At 42.8% G+C, this 16,115-nt stretch overlaps 1 protein-coding gene across 3 annotated transcripts in view; it reads left to right on the top strand.

Annotated features, from left to right (window-relative positions):
* Positions 1-2,267: 2,267 nt before the first annotated feature.
* nsd1b (nuclear receptor binding SET domain protein 1b) overlaps positions 2,268-16,115 on the top strand; it is a 36,026-nt gene continuing 22,178 nt past the window's right edge. The window contains exons 1-6 of one of the 3 annotated variants that reach the window (XM_075486844.1): positions 2,268-2,365; positions 2,462-2,549; positions 4,227-5,116; positions 6,914-7,058; positions 9,466-9,638; positions 9,837-12,852. In XM_075486844.1, the coding sequence (XP_075342959.1) occupies positions 2,294-2,365; positions 2,462-2,549; positions 4,227-5,116; positions 6,914-7,058; positions 9,466-9,638; positions 9,837-12,852 (4,384 nt within the window). In that variant the 5' untranslated portion in view covers positions 2,268-2,293. Of the gene's footprint in view, positions 2,366-2,461; positions 2,550-3,216; positions 3,360-3,741; positions 3,940-4,226; positions 5,117-6,913; positions 7,059-9,465; positions 9,639-9,836; positions 12,853-16,115 lie in introns of those variants that run through there. The other 2 variants (XM_075486845.1, XM_075486846.1) reach the window with 2 other exon arrangements.

Genomic DNA, 16,115 nt, shown 5'->3' with positions numbered 1-16,115 from the left:
AAATAATAAGCTCTTAGGAGAGGGGGTCTTGACTGAGGCAAGTCTGGATGGAGCCAACTAAGTTAGCATGCCTCAACCTCTAGCCTGTCCGTCTACAGTCGTCAGGTGAAGAGAAAGCTGGAGAAACTGAACTGGAACAAGGCTGCCATTTCAGATGGTATGAGCCTAAGAGTTCCGAAGGCCTGTATGGGAAAACAACGTGGGTCTCTACTACCTATGTTCAAGTTTGGCCCCAATCAGGAGAAATTTCAGGTGCTGCAGAAGACACCCTGCCTTGTTCTCAGGGCTAAAAAATCTCATCCATCCGTGCCCAACACAACAGAGCAGTTGCACTAACATCCCGTTTTATGAAAGTCCAGGAGAGATTGTTATTAGCTCCTGTATGGCAGCAAGTTAACATCTTTCAGGACTCACTAGAGTTTGCTTATTTTTGCTGATATATTATTTATTGTTTATATTGCTTATAAAGGGGGTCTTGACTGATGTAAGTCTGGAGCTGGAGAAAGCTGAACTGGAACATTTTCTTAAAACTGCTCAACAGTCCTTTTGTGTATAATTTTTATTTAAGCTTCTTAGGTACTACCAGCAAAATAAAAATTTGTGGATGCTCTGAAGCTCAGATTCTCCAAGGGATTAATCGGTTTTTCAGTTTCGTTGGCCTTAGAATCCTCATTTTTAATTTAAAAAAAATAGCCCCATAAATGTTTATCGTAAAAGTTTAAATAAGTAGATTTGATGTCTAAATCCTATCCAAGTGACCTTAATGTCTAAAGCCAAGCAGTAAGTGACAATGTTTAATTTTAACCAGTAGAATCTACAGGTGTTCACATGTAACTGAGGCAACCAGCAAAATGGCTTCCATGAAGAAGAATATAATATTGTATGAATGTCGTTGTAAGAATGGCAATTCTGAAATGGATATTAAACAGTAAAGACACAATAATAGCTCACTTCTTTCTTAAGTTAAGTGATCTATAGGCTACAGTTGAATATTTCTATTTTGACCTGTGAATGTGTATGAACTGAGATAGGCCTTTTGAATGAGTCACGTTCAGAAGCAGCCTGAAACAAAGAGACAGGGTTGTTGTTTTTTCAGACTTTAAAAATAGTATTTACTTTAGACTGCCCCTCGAACTGATGCCAGCTTTGTATATCAATGCATCACTACATAATTCTGTCATTTAAAATTCCTTTTAACCTCGTGAGTTATCATGATCGTTATAGCTGACATTTCCTCTAGAAAACGTGAATATTAAATGAATGCTACAGTAATTGATTCTTGTTGTGACTGCAAATGTTCACATCCAGACTACACAATGAAAGGCTTGGTAAGCAGCAGAACGTCCGGCAGGTGGAAGCTGCCAGAAAATGGAGCCAGGCGAGAGTAAACTTGCTGCCTGAAAGTTGCCCGGCGCTGCCGACGTGCGTCGCTGTTCTGCGCTGCGCACACCCGCAGCAGGCCCTGTCCTGTCTGCCTGTCTCACTCCCCGTCTGCCTCTCTTGCCTTTCCTCATAAATCTTTATTTTTTACCCACAAACTCCTCCTGCTCAGATCGTAGCTGAAAATCTAAGACCAAAATCCTTAGGCTTTCTTCCTTCAAGAGGAGAGTGGGGAGCTGTTGTTGTTAAGTGTGTGTGTGTGTGAGAGAGAGAGAGACCGCATAAAACGTAAAATATGCACGCATGTTATTTTAAAGCTGAATGGGCTCAACAGTGACCCCGTCGAGGATTATAGTGCTTTTACATCACAATTCAAAAATAAATTCGTCCAGTCCTTTCCGAAGGAGAGGTTTTGCCTTTTTGCGACCATGTCGGTCATTAAGCGCCGTTTCCCACATCGCCACCCGGTGACTGGATTGGTGTGTGTATGTGTGGGTGTATGGGAGGTATTTTTACACTTGAAACAGCCCCCATGTTCACCCCCTCTGTCCTCAATGACATGTCGCCTCAAAATTCCCAGGTCTGGAGTTTTCGTTGCATTGGAAATGTAACAGAGCAGAGCAGAAATCTCTCAGCTGAGTCTCATCGGCCGAGAGCTGCAGTTGTTTCCCAGCTCTCCACACTCCGTGTTTCAGAGAAGGAAAGCACACCGTGTTTCCCCTTGACATGCACAAAAACTGTAACTTCACGAGCTTGGCCGACGGTTAAAGTGCAATGACATGTTGTGTTTTTTTTTTTTTGCTGTCAGACGTGCGTTTGGCACACATACACACGCCACAATCTAAGAGTGCCTCAGTTCCCCCCTCCTGTCGTGGCACAACGATCATAAGACAGTGACTTTGGGAGGCACAACATGTATAGAAAATGTTCCTGTCGTGGCAAGACTCAGAGCAGCTTCCAGAAACTGCTTCAGAGCACAAGGGAGGTGCGCTTTGAGGCTCAGTTTCTCCGTGGCTAGGTGAACTTTATATCGAACATATATTAACACTTTGTGGCCTGTTTTTCCCCCCTCTCCTCTAAGGCTGGAGGACTCCATTTTGAAGACCGGGTGTGCAGCCAGAGCCAACACAACAACTCGCCTCAAGAAAAGGAAACCATCTGTTTTTCCGGTTAGACTGCTGCACCATTTCACTGCTTCTCATGCGAGGTGGAAGTGGAAGGCATTTCTGAATGATTCTTTTATTCTCTCGTCCTATCTCTTGACGCATGTGTGCGTCTCGGGATGGTGTTTGGTTGTGGTGAGGAGGAAGATCCCAGTTGTTTCCCACAAGTTTGGCATATGACATGTCACTGGTGATGGCAGCCTGGTTTAGTTTAATAATTGATGCTTATAATTAAGGAAAGGGGCGGGGCGGTTGTTTTTTCATTTCTTTTCTTGTTTTTTCATTTTTTTCTGATGTCACGTGTGGTCGTCCGGTGTGCTTTGGCGGCTGTCAGCTCAGGTTTTTTTTCTTCTTTTTTTCTATTAGGAAGAGATTTACGGCCCCTTCTGTGCTCCACGCTGTGGAGCGGCTGGGGAGGGAGGCAGTGGTGACGACTGGCAGTGCGCACAGCAGAGAGACTGACTTTCAAGGGGCAGGCTGAGTCTGCAGGCAGGAAATAGCCAGTAGAGCATGCATCCATCCATAAACGGGGAATTATAAAGTTGTAGTTATCATAAAGCAAAAGGGGGAGTGTCGCTGGAGGAGCACAACTCGGCTGATTTTTTTTTTTTTTTTTTTTTCAGGGGCCGCTGGACCAGGCTTTAGCGGATGTAGAGAGGAGGAGGGAAGTGGTGGGGTGGGGGGGAGAGGATCCAGGCCTAGTAGTGTTGCCGCTGGGACTCCCCTCATCCGCTTTCAAAAAATTGGAAATTGGTACATTTAAACGCCAAAATGAGCAGGTTGAGGGTCATTTTTGCGTTGGGCCACATTGGAATGGTAAGATTCTCGCGGCAGACCCCGTGTCACGTGGCGTTTTCTCCGTTATTTCGTTGTTTGACGCACATAGCCCGCATCTGTCGGTTGGGAAGCCTGTAGAAGTGTGTGTGTGTGTGTGTGTGACAGTATGTGTCTGTCAGTGTGCGTACATGAACTTGTTGTGGGTCGTCGCCTTTTCATGCCGTTTGTGTCTCTGTCCTCAGCAATCATTTAGCCACTGCATGCCACACACAGACCCCCGCGCACATCACTCTCACACGGCCCTTCACACATCTATATACACTCTCACGCACACGCGCGGTTAGACACGCACGTGCACGACAGGGTCCATTTTAAGTCTAGCTCGTGTCTCGGCGCCGGCGTGGCCGCGCGTGGGGTGTATTTAATATGATGCGCTGTAATCGTGCGACTGGCTTTATCGAGTGTATGCACTGTGTTGATGTGAGCGAGCTTGCTGGCTGACCTTATCGCGTTTGATGTCATTTTCATCATATCGCGATAGCATTTGTAAGAGGATTTACAGCTCGGCTGCGGCGTTTTCGGCCAAAAATGTCTCGTTAGGACGAGCCGCGCGACGTCAGTGAGTTTGTTTACGTTTATATTTTGACATCACTTGAGGCAGATTGTTGATCCTGTCACTTTGAAATAGATCCTTTTACCGGCTGCTTGGGAAACTGTACATAAGCTGCAGCAATTTCGTGACATCCCACTGAATGAACGCGAAGCTTGTGATTTCTTATAGGACTATTATTGATATTATAACAGTTGTTAGCTATAAGCATTATTATCATATTTGCTATGACAAGCGTTTTTCATGTCTGAAATGTGGTGTGTTTGTTTGCTGATCATCATTTCTTTGTGTTTCAGGGAGGAGTCATGCCAGCATGAGTGGACCTTACACGGGCCCTAGAAAGAAGACTCATCGGTCTGGCTGCCCTTTGACCCCTGTCCGTGACCTACCAGCTCCCTCCAGCCCCTCCAGACAGCATGACCACACGATCAGCCTAACCATGTCTGCTGCGGCCTCTTCCCTTAAACATACAACTGTATATGGGTTCACACAAAGAGACCACTCCTCCTCACCATCCTCGTCCTCTTCCTACATTCCTCTCAAGAGGCTGCAGCATCTCACTACTATGGTGAGCCAGCCCGACCTGGTCCTGCCAGCGAGGGAGCCAGGGAGGAGCTGGGAATGGGGGCCACGTAAGAAGGAGAGGGGGAGGGTGGAGAAGGACTCCTGGGCCGATTGCAGGGATTATTCTGCCTCCCAAATTACAAGCAGAGAGGGGAGGTTTGCTCACTCTCCTTCTGGACGGAAGCAACAAGCGGCCCAGAGTGGAAGGAGAGACACACCTGCAAATTGTAATGATTCTGTTACTTCAGAGAAAAAGACAGGTAGTTGTTTCTCAGGCCCTCCCAGCCCAGCCTTCTCTCTTGACAGCAATAGCCCCTTTGCAAACGGCTTACTCCATTTTGAGTCCTCTTTGTTTGAGGATGAGGACAACGATGAGGAGCGCCAAACTGCGTCCCCAGTTGGAGGAACACGGGATAAGCATGAGAGCACAGGGGATGTCACTCAGTCCTCTCCCAGAAATATTAGTTTGGACTCCAAGGACACTGTGCTGTCATCAGCCAAGGTGGTCACACGCTCCCAGTCCTCAGGTCAGCGCAGGAGATACTGGGATGGCTCGGAAGATGAGTGGGAGAGTGACTCCGAGCTCTTCCTGTTTGAAGACAGTCCTTTCAGGCATTCAGTGGCAAGTTTTACCCTCTTCACTTCTAAGTAATAATAACTGAGTTCTTCATCATGTGAGATAAACTAGCTGCTTTCTAAAGACATGATATACACAAAAGGCACAGGGCTCACTGTGGTCCAGGACATGACATGGGTAACTGAACATCTCACATGACATAGCAGGACTAGTCCTGGCAGTATTGGGTTGACACTGACAGAAACATGACTCCACAACTGTCACTATCATTAATGATTGTGGTTTTCTTGGTTTTACAGAGCTAACGTAAAACATAAACCTCCTTTAGAAGCCATGCCACTTTCTGCATGAGATGAAATGGACCGTGTATGTTGATTGCTCATTGATCTAACCGATTTGGCTTGCTTATCTTGATAGTCTTGCCCTTCCAGGTGCAGCAGTGGCTGTAATACAAAATGCCTGTTGAGGCAAGTAAAATAGTAATCTTCTTTGATCAAAATGTATTGCATAAACGACACCACTTTTTCAAAGTTGTAACTCCCTCGGTGGCAATGAAATCTGCAAACAAAAAAACCCCGAAAAAAAACCTTCAGAACCTCCAGGCATCACATTTGTGTTTTTTTGTCGGTATTGAAGGAATTAAATGGTAGTTATCAATTTACATCAGAGTCTAACCAGAGCCTCAAAGAGATGATTCGGCACAATGTTTATCACAGTTGTTTTAAAGAATGCAAACAAATGTTTGCTGAGGTAGAGATCTCAAGCTGTTTTCCACAGCTAACACACTGGTGCAATCTTAAAGCCAGTTTCAAGACCTAATCATTTAACCGAGATAGGGAAGCAAAGGTAGGAAAAGAAAGAACTAAATAATCCGACTGGACAGCACATGTTGCTTAGAAACAATGCATTTAATTAAGAGGGGAAAAAAACACTTCCAGTTGGTGGGTGGGCTGCAGAAGTCTTTCATTTTTGAGTCTATTAATCACTCACTGTGTGTGACAGTTATACATTATCAATTTGATTTGTAAACTGCCAAAGTCAGGAAAGCCATGAACATAGTAAATCTCATGCTTAGTGACCATCACAGCTGATAGCTGGATGCTGTCACTTACATCCACCTTTATTTTCTGTATTTTTTACGTCACCAATGTTCTATGATCTGCGAAGGTGCAGGCTCACAGAAAAGTGCATAAAATTGTTAAAAAGTCCGAGTCATAACCCTCGTGTATTTGACAGGATGACCGTGTGATAAATCTAAGACTTTACACACTAAGTAGGAACGTGCCTCAAAGCGCCATCCATGGCACAGTTATGTTAAGTGAGACAAAAAGAAAAGACCAGTATGAGTGAAAACATCCATTGCCATTAAACCTTTTTGGATGTAGAACATTCAAGCACAGTTGCTCATAACTCCTGGAGCCCCTGATTATCTAAGTGACATTGTGAAGCAGGTTATTTCGATCAGTGAGCTCACAGAGCAACCTGGATGAACACAGTACATGCAACTGTAGCGATATTTCAGCTCATGAAAGGTTCATGAAACCTCACAAAGGTTGTAACGGCCACTAGTGCAAATTGAGATATTTTTGGACTGGGGTTTCTATTGTGGTCTAAAACGGGTCACTTTACAGGAGTCGCGCTAAAATTTGAGAGGCCACAAGTCAGAAACCGAAACCTTTGGGCCTTCTCGGGCTGAACAGAAAACGTAATCCAACCTCCTCACACAGTGTTATGTTTGTACAAGAACTGCACACTAACAAAAGTTCAGATTTTGTTTTTGCCATTTAAATTCTTTTTTTGAAAAAAGGAAAAACATTTTCTGCCCTCCTCGTTGTCCTGCAGCAGCAGAATAACCTGAAGAAAAAGTCTTTGCCACCTGTGAAGTTTGTCGAGGGCGAAGTTGTCTGGGCAAAGTTCAGCCGAAGACCATGGTGGCCCTGCGTGGTGACTGTTGACCCCGTGGAGGGAGTCTATCACAGAATGAAAGGTGAGTGTGAAGCATTGTTTACTAGCTGTGGGTGGTTTGGTTGCCAATTAATTAACCACCTTAGCTGGTAATAACGGAACTATTTTGTATCAGTGAATGGTGATAAACAGCTAATTGAAAACCTGATGTTAAGGCTCTTTAAGATAATGATTTAGGACGCTTGAAAGACACATTCATGCTGTGTAATTATTGTGATGTTAACTATTTTTTTTATATTGTATCAGCACCAGTGTTTCACTGTCGTTTTTTTTTTTTTCATTCTACTTCCACATAACAAATACATACATTTGGGAATTAGGCTGATCAGCTATATCAGTGCTGTTGAAGTTCCGTCAATCTTTACACCAAATTTGAAATTTGAGCATAAATCCTTTTATCAAACATAATCTACCTCCATGTTTTTGGCAGACTGAACAGTAGAAAGAAAGTAGCACGCTGACTTTATGAGCCAACATTGTTGCTTTCATGTAGAACGCCTCATCTTGTGAGCATGACACAGGGAGTTTATTGTCATGAAATGCTTGGAGGTCAATAGGCAATTTGTTTAATATTGGATTGGTTCAGGTGTATAACTCAACCCACCCTACACTAACCCTGACAAGCAGTCACAGCAGTGTCTCTCTCAGTCAAACAGTGCTGTTTGAGGCATCACGTAAGCCATTTTATGCCAACTGTGACAGCTATACTAACTTAATAGTTCTGTCGATTTTGTGCCTTCTACATCTTCCATTTAAAGGTGTTAAAAAATTTGCGACAAATAGTTTATTCATTTACACATTAAAAAAAAAACAGTCCAGTTTGGACTGTAAAGTCCTGCATTAATTGTTCCCTGAACTTCACTGAATAAAGCTAGCTAAGTAACCTTACTGGTATCAGACCACGAGTCACAGTTTATCTTTTGACTGCCGACTGCAAACACCAGCAACATTAAAACCTCCCTCTCCTGCAAGATATACGTCAGGTCCAAATCCTAACCCAGTCTTCAATGTCAAGATTCATTTCTGACGTGGGTGGACCAGCGTATAAATGTGTGACCCTTAACATGAAAAATATCAATTTGTCATCAGGAGATCTCAAGACTGGGAATCACAGTGTTAAGCCTCCAAACTCTCTGTTATATCAGTGTTTTTGTATTCAGTCTTATCTTTTCATGCAGCCAAAATGGTGTGAAATGATACAGAAAGCTTCAGGTGCCTCGACAAGTGACTGCTCTGTACCATATATTACTGTACTATAATTTCACAGTAATGAACTGTTTGTTGATTATGCAGAAGCAAAAATTCTGGCCAAATGATGTTTGATGATGATCTATCAGGTTTCTTTTTTTTAAAGCAGACGAAAGAAAAAAATTTAAGTGACGTATTCAGCCACAAACTTTATTTTGTAAGAAACAAAAGAAGACACCCATGGCACCTTACCTTGCTTTAGCGGCTTCTGTCAAGATTTGTGAGCCATGTTTTCCTTTCTGCTCTCCATTTGTGGCTAAAACAAAAACGTTTGATATACTGGCAGGTGTGGGCAGGTTTAAGGTGTAATCACTTTCAACAATGATGGGGGCTTCTGTTCACTAGTAGTGTTTCCCTCTTTAGTTTGTGCATTTAGAAGTGTCACCTTAGATAGTTTTGAAAAAGTTGTTTCTCTTGAGGGCAGTCAGAAACACTTTTTGCAAACAAATTCTGATGTAGTGAACTTTTTTCTTACATAGTTGATCATATGTTAATCTGTTTCTGATCACATCACAAGGTACCCTGTTCAAAATTATTCTTGAAGATCTCTCTTAATTTTTTTTCTGTATACATTTCCAAGGTAGGCAACCCTGTTTATTCTCTTCAAACCAGATGAGGGAAATGTGTCTGAGGGACTTTTTAAAAATATTTTGCTGCATTCCTGGTTGGCTTCAAAGTGACTTGACAGTTAGTAGAAAAGACAGTTACTGGCTCGCTTTTCAGCTGTTCTTATGGCACTTTGTTTTTCTGGGAAGCTGGGATGTGCCTGCCATTTTTCAAATGGTTTTGGAGGGCGGACTTTCCAAATGGTTTTTCCCACGTTTCAACAGAACTGTTGAAGCTCTTGTGACCATTTACTATGTATAGTACAGTAGAAGAACAGCAGTATCACAGAGTTTTATCATTGACTTGGTTCCAAATTATTGCTACCATTAAGAATACTTAATGGCATCAATACTTTTTGGAAATCCTTTTGTCAACCGATTGTTTATGTTTTGGCAAAGTAAAATGTCACACTTAAAATTTTGACACCAGTTTGTTCGTCGGATTGTACACATGAGAGGTCTTGCATATTACTGGTGCTTAGTTGACGACCTTGTGTACTTTCTGTTCTTCCTGCACTTGAAAGTGGAGCAGTTTCAAGGGGCATCTTGTGAGATTATGATTTGTTGCTGTCTTAGAGCGCAGTGACCGCCAGTGTCGGCTCTACCATGTAAGGACCTTTGGGGAGCCTGAGGAGATGGTCTGGGTGGAGAATAAATCAACCCACGCTTTCCATGGAGGCTTTGAATTTGAACAACTCCTTCTTCTGCGACGAAAGGGCAAGCAAAGGGAGCAGAACAACAAATACCCTGTAAGTATTATTTTGTGACTTGAAAGTAATAATTGGATGTCTTAAAGAAAAGTTGGTTATTGTGTGATCATCTATGTAGGCAATCAAGGAAAGCTTTTCATGCCAAAAACAAAATGGTGAAATTCAAGAATAACCATTTGTTTCCCTAAACTGAAATGTGTGAAAAGACTGAGCAGTGTTTGTCTTACATTTCTGCAGATTGCTAAGCGTTTTCAGGACTCTTGGAAATCCAGTGTGGTAGAGGCTGAATCTGTTCTGGCTGCCAGACTTAAAATGGCTTCCCCCACATCTTCACCCATAGATGATGACTTCCACTGTAGTTCCCCTCCAGAAGTAGAAAACAAGCCCCATCCAGCTTGTCCTCGTTCCACTTCACCTGTCTCCACTTTTTCTGAGACATCACACATAACTAATGGATCCATTTCATCCAAAGTTACAACTCCAATGAAGCCAAGCACTTTAAGAAAATCTTCCAGCCAGAAGAAAAAGAGTAAATCCTCAAAGGAAACCAGTAGAAAACACTTTAGAAAGACTCTGCGTGGAAGCCCTGACCAATCAGATAGAGACAATGAAGATTGTCCATACTCTGACCTCGACTCGGTCCCTAAAATTCTGTGTCCTAAAGCACTTGAACGTCAGTCTAAGCTAGCTCCATCTCAGCCGTCTGTCACGGTTGTCAGAGAGCAGAAGAAGCAGCCTGAGATTCAGAGTGGTCTTTGGTTTAGCAAATCAGGCAAAGACAGGCGGCCTAAAAAAATCGTCCAGACGCCGGACCGCTCTCTCTTTGGTAAGGTTCCCTGTAAGAAAAAGAACTCAAACACTGTTAGTAAAAAGATACTGGTTCCTTGTGCCTCCTCCAGCAGTGGGGGATCCTGTGACCAGGCAGCGTTGTCAGACAAGCATAAGCCAGCTGATACCAATTTGTTACCCGAACAGTCAGGACCTTCGAAGTGTAAAAACACTGAGGGTGGTAATAAGCATTTTGATGCAAGTGGAAGTACAGCTGACCAATCAGGATCATTGGACAAACAGAAGACCCTGGTGTCAGTTCAGGGTAAATGTTCAAAGAGTAAACAGACAGTCAGTAATTCAGCTGACACCGTTACTGACCCTTTGTCTGGCCAGTTAGGTAGTCTGGATGTTAAAAGGGACTTAGAGCCCCCAAAGAAAGACAATTGCCAATCCAGTTTTTCACAGAGTTTAAAGAGGGTCAGTCGAACCGAGCATTCACTCACAAGCGCCACTAAACAGATTAATATAACTGACAAGATTTCTGACCGAGAAAAAGAAAGCAATAAGACTTCAGCATCCTGTATAAAAACCGGAACTACTGACTCGCTATCAATTCTAGAGAAGCAAACAAGTTTAGTCACTAAGTGCAGGTTGCCCTTTGTGAAATTGATACGTAAAGAGATAAAGGATAAGAAGTATTTAAACTCCAGTGCAACTGTTTGTCACACTGAACTAATTAGATGCACAAAGAAAGAAAAAACACCAGATACTAATGTGACTACAACATCCTCTCGTCAATCAGACTGGAAAGACAGCAGTGTGAGCGGCTCCATCGATCACACAGTGAGTTCAGAATCCATAAAGGTCTCAGTCAAGAAGTTGAAAGCTAGTGGTGGATCTGATAGGCTTTGTCTCTCATCAAAATCATCATGTGGAAATATAACTGCGGCTTCCACTGTGTCTACTGAGAAGTTAGGTACCCCTGAAACAGAGCTGACACCAGTTTCAAATGTAAGCGCAGGCAAGGTGGCTCATTCATCGTCCAAACAAACAGACCGGTCCGATGACAAGAAAACTCCTGTCTCTGATTTGACAAGTATCTCCACTGATCAGTTTGACAGTTCAGAGCAAGACGTGTCATCTGTCACAGATTCTGCTGTAAGTGCTCTGCCTTCTCACCAACATAAGGACTCAGTACGCAGAAACTCTCCCATGTCTGAATGCATGTCTTCTGGGAAATCCAAAAGAGTTCACATTTCAAAGCAGGCTCCAGGCATGAATACTGGTATGCCTGAGCAGCCTGCCCACCTTCCAGCGAGCAATCGGCTGATGACAAGAGCGCTGAAAGCCATGCATGAGGTGAACCAGAAGAGGCGGGAAAAAGCCCGGAAGGAGGCTGAACGGAAACAGCTCCTAAAACCTTTCAGAAATGTGGAGGATCTTGTTTGGAATCCTAAGGCTAAACTAGACTTTTGCACGAAGATAAAATCTCTGAAATCTCATCACATTGACAGTGGTGAGCATGATCAGGACACATTTTCAAGTTGTAGCTCCTCTTCCTTAATTTGTTCTGATTCAAATGACTTTGAATCTGATGTCAAGAGTGAAGAAGAGAACTTCTCAATATCCTCAACTCCACCAATGGACTTCATACCCCTTACATCCAAGGTAAAGACAAAGCACGAAGATAAATCCCCTGGTATAAACTCCTCATCATCACCTTCCTCACCATTTTCCTTTATGAATGCCTTTAAAAGCGTAGAGGAGGTTTCCTTCCAGTCCCTGACAAATGAGAGCGATGGTAAACCAATTTCTTTCAAGCCAGACACAAACTACAAATTCAGCACTTTTCTTATGATGTTGAAGGACATGCATGACACCAGAGAGCGAGATGGGGCGCCCCTAGAACTAGAGATTGGGCCACCAAGTGCACATGTTATAGAGGAGCCCTTAGTGATGCCAGAGGAAGCTCCTCATCCAGGACTGAAGCAACAAATTCAGTATGGTATCAGTAGTTCAAATTCAAGTCCAGACAAAACTGTAGTCCTAAAAAATGAAGGTGGCACAAGTCAAACACCCAAGAGGCCCTATAATAGAAGGGGCAGCTCTGTTGGCTTGAAAAAGAAAACCAACTCCAGAGTGCCTTGTCGTCCTGCCAGGTCTGGACCTGGTTTCCCAGGAGTGGTGTCCTCACCTGCATCATTTCCAGCAGTGGACTCCCCGTCAAAAGTGGACTGCTCATCAGGATTCCTGAACATACAGAGCAGCAGCCTGAAGAGACAGGCTGGAGGTGGTGAAGAAGGGGTTGGGGCAGAGGGAGAGAGGGCGAGCAGAGTTAAGAAGAATCTACAGATTACGGTGCCTTTGGAGCAGGAGTGTGACACTACACTGTGTCTGGGACAGGCAAACGGCCTCGTTGCAGACTGCACTAAGAAGAACACAAGCTTGATTCACAACTCTGCAGGAGACAAGGTTCCAGCAAGTAAGCACACTGCACTCTGCACAAACACGCACAAAGAGTTTGATCTAAGCGGTGCAACACATAAGTGATGTGGCAGTAATTCAACAACAGAATTGTTTTCTTCATGATCTACTTTGTGTGGTCTTATCTTACTTTCATAAATTTTCCACTGCAGTTTTTTTTAAACTGAGGCCCACCTGTCAGTGGAATCATGGGAGAATCACTGTACATTAGGGATTGTTGTTTGTCTTAACACTTACACAGCGCTCCTATCGTAGATGTATTGTGAGTCTTTTTGGAGGATACTATTATTGGAACAACGAACCTGCACAGATCTACTAAGAAAACATTGAAATAGATACAATTATAACAACAAAACGTCCTGAAGGTCAGATTTTTCAGTTTTCTTTAATACCACAGTAATCCAGTATTGTTTGTTGATCTATGGGTTAATTAAAAGAAAAATTGTTAGCTAATTGATAGCTAATTTGAATATTTTAGTTTATCAAATAAACTAAATAATATAGGGCATAGAAGTAGGATGCTGTTGTGGACTGTGATGCTTTTAATGTGAGGAAGGAGTGAGTTATGGCCGATGCTGAATTGAAGCCAGAATGATGCAGGTGAGCAGAGTCTGTCAAGTCCATGCTCACAGAGTCACCCGTTCAGAGGCGGTCCTAGCTAGATTTACGCCCTGGGCGAACCATCCGACCCCCCCACACACACAAAAAATAAAGACTTCCCCAGGCACCAACACAACAACATATTATATTGTAACCAACCTGCTCATCAGCATTGTATGGCGTTCAGCTATTAACGGTCTAGAGATGATTATTCACTTTACCAGAGGCCTGGGGTAAACAGTAGAAATGTTTACTGATGACTGCTGTGCTTTCTAAGGTTGTGCTCTCGAGCCCCCACTCTGAATTACACCTCAGAGATTCATTTAACACACACTGCTCATATTTTAGCTGACAAATCACACATAAATAAAACAGAGTGAAACATTACATAAGTTAAATTAAACTGATAATCATTTATTTGAGCCTATAGTTGAAAATGATAAGCCCAAACACAATGGCAAAAAATGCAGGACACTGACAAAACCATACACAAACAAGAAAAAGAAAAATACCCGGCCGGGGTTAAGCAAAGTTATTGTGGGTACCCTGATGGCGCGCGATGGAGCTCATACCGTCTATTGACCTGAAGCTCTTACTCACAGAGAGCCGACATGTAATCCACACTCGTATCCAAAAACGCAACATCCACCGATGTCACCCGAGTACTGACTCCATGACCATCCAAGGTAACGGTTCTCTGACACGAAGAAGCCTCCTCTGTTGATCTTAACCCCGCGATCCGGTCTTAACAGGCTAGCGGAGTCTCCGTAGTTGCCCGTTCGTTCGATAGCATTATCCAACTGTCAGTGTCCAACGGTAGAAAGTATCCAACTGTCAAACGGTGGAAAGTGAACTGAACTTCTCAAACGAAACATAACTCATGAACTGAAACCAAACGGACACAGAAAGACAGTGTGTCGAACTGCTCTTTCTCCTAAACGTCTGTAGTTGACATGTTGACTTAAAAATAACTCATTAAACTCTTTTCCAACTCCGTATCGTCCGATGTGTCTCCCGTTCACAATCTCCTCGCCCGCTTCTCTCTCCGTTTCCACGACAACCTCGTTACCCTGTCAACCGAACAGCAGGCCGTATAGGAAGCTATAATACTCCGTCAACAGAATAAAAGTTCATATGACAAGTTGTCTACAATGTTAGAAATACAATACATTACATTAGATGCTTATTAAAACTCTTGTTTAAAACATATATTAGTGCACCAAAACATATTAACACATACTTGGCTTTAGCCAATATTTCAGGTGTGTTACAATATTATTTGTATTATTTTATTATATATAATCTTAAATACAAAAAGGTACAAAAAGAACTGAGAAAAAACACGATAAATAAATGAAATACAGTATATAAATATCAATCATAAATCCTTAAATAACCTTAAAATCCTTAAAGCTGCCGTCGGCAACTTTTTTTTAGTCATATTAGCTTGAACTGTCATGGGACTCTGAAAGGAGAATATTAAATAGGCTGTTTAGGAAAAATCCCGAATTCTGTAGCTCCCTCTGAGGCCTGTAATCATGCTTGCAAAAATAGAGCGCTCCTGGCTATTTTTAACCAATCACGTTAGGTTTATTATTGATCTATTATCTGAGCAGAACAGTCACCAACCACGTCTTCCATGCTGAGCATGAATCTGCCCCCAGCTTGTGTGCGCGCACACTGGTGTGAACTCACGTGCACAACCTCGTCCACAGAGGGGGAGGGACCTGAAAGTTGCATCAGTTCGAATTCTCCGACTTTAGACTTGGAATTTTGAAAACCTGCCGACGGCAGCTTTAAATAACCTTAAAATCCTAAAAATAACCGAAAAAAGCTAAAAAGGCTACTCTATGGAGCATAAAAAAAGATTCCTGCAGTTATGATGACTACAGTGCTCAGACTGTGGCACTCTGTTTTCACCCTCTTTACAACTGGCATTAACATTAACATCGTTGTGTTGCAAACACAAACTAGACTAGGTTGCCTATGGGTGAAATTAGTTGCATGACATGATGCCTCAATTCTAATTCTAGTTCAGCAAAACTAAAAATCAAATACAGTTGTTGCTAATAGCAACATACTAGCAAGAGGCTAATAAATAGCCTATAGCCTACGTCACTCATGTCACTCATGTCACTCATAGAAATTTGCATACCTTTATCTTTAGCCCGTTTCTCCTCTTCATCTTTTCTTCTCTTTCTAAACTGGGCACCTGATGGCTTCTTTGGTCTTTTACCATGATGATGATCCATGATGACTCTACATTATTACCTTTGCTTTTCCCACTAACGCCGTCCGTTTACCCATCAATCAACCGGAGTCATGTGACGTAAACAAATTCAACAAATATGTTAATTTTAGGAATGAAATACAGTTTATTTGGATTGGAAGCAGTTTGTGTTGTTTGGCCTGGGATCAGTCTATCCCTCGTCCCCCTCCCCGTTGCCTCTTCTGACACACACAACCTGTATGACTCTCAGCAGCAAGTTGACGTGATAATGAGGGCGCCCCAGCGCCCACTCCACTAACTTGACATAGAAATGAGCGGTAGTCTACAAAACTAGCAAGTTTTTTTTTTTTTTTTTTTTTGAGGGCACTCGTGCGCCCTCACATATAGTGCACCCTGGGCAGTCGCCCACATTACCCATAGTAAGAAGCATC

Source organism: Odontesthes bonariensis, chromosome 16 (assembly GCF_027942865.1).
Source record: "Odontesthes bonariensis isolate fOdoBon6 chromosome 16, fOdoBon6.hap1, whole genome shotgun sequence".
Classification (NCBI taxonomy): domain Eukaryota; kingdom Metazoa; phylum Chordata; class Actinopteri; order Atheriniformes; family Atherinopsidae; genus Odontesthes; species Odontesthes bonariensis.
The sequence above is the reverse complement of the archived record's forward strand: the minus strand, read 5'-3'. Positions and strand labels throughout refer to the sequence as shown.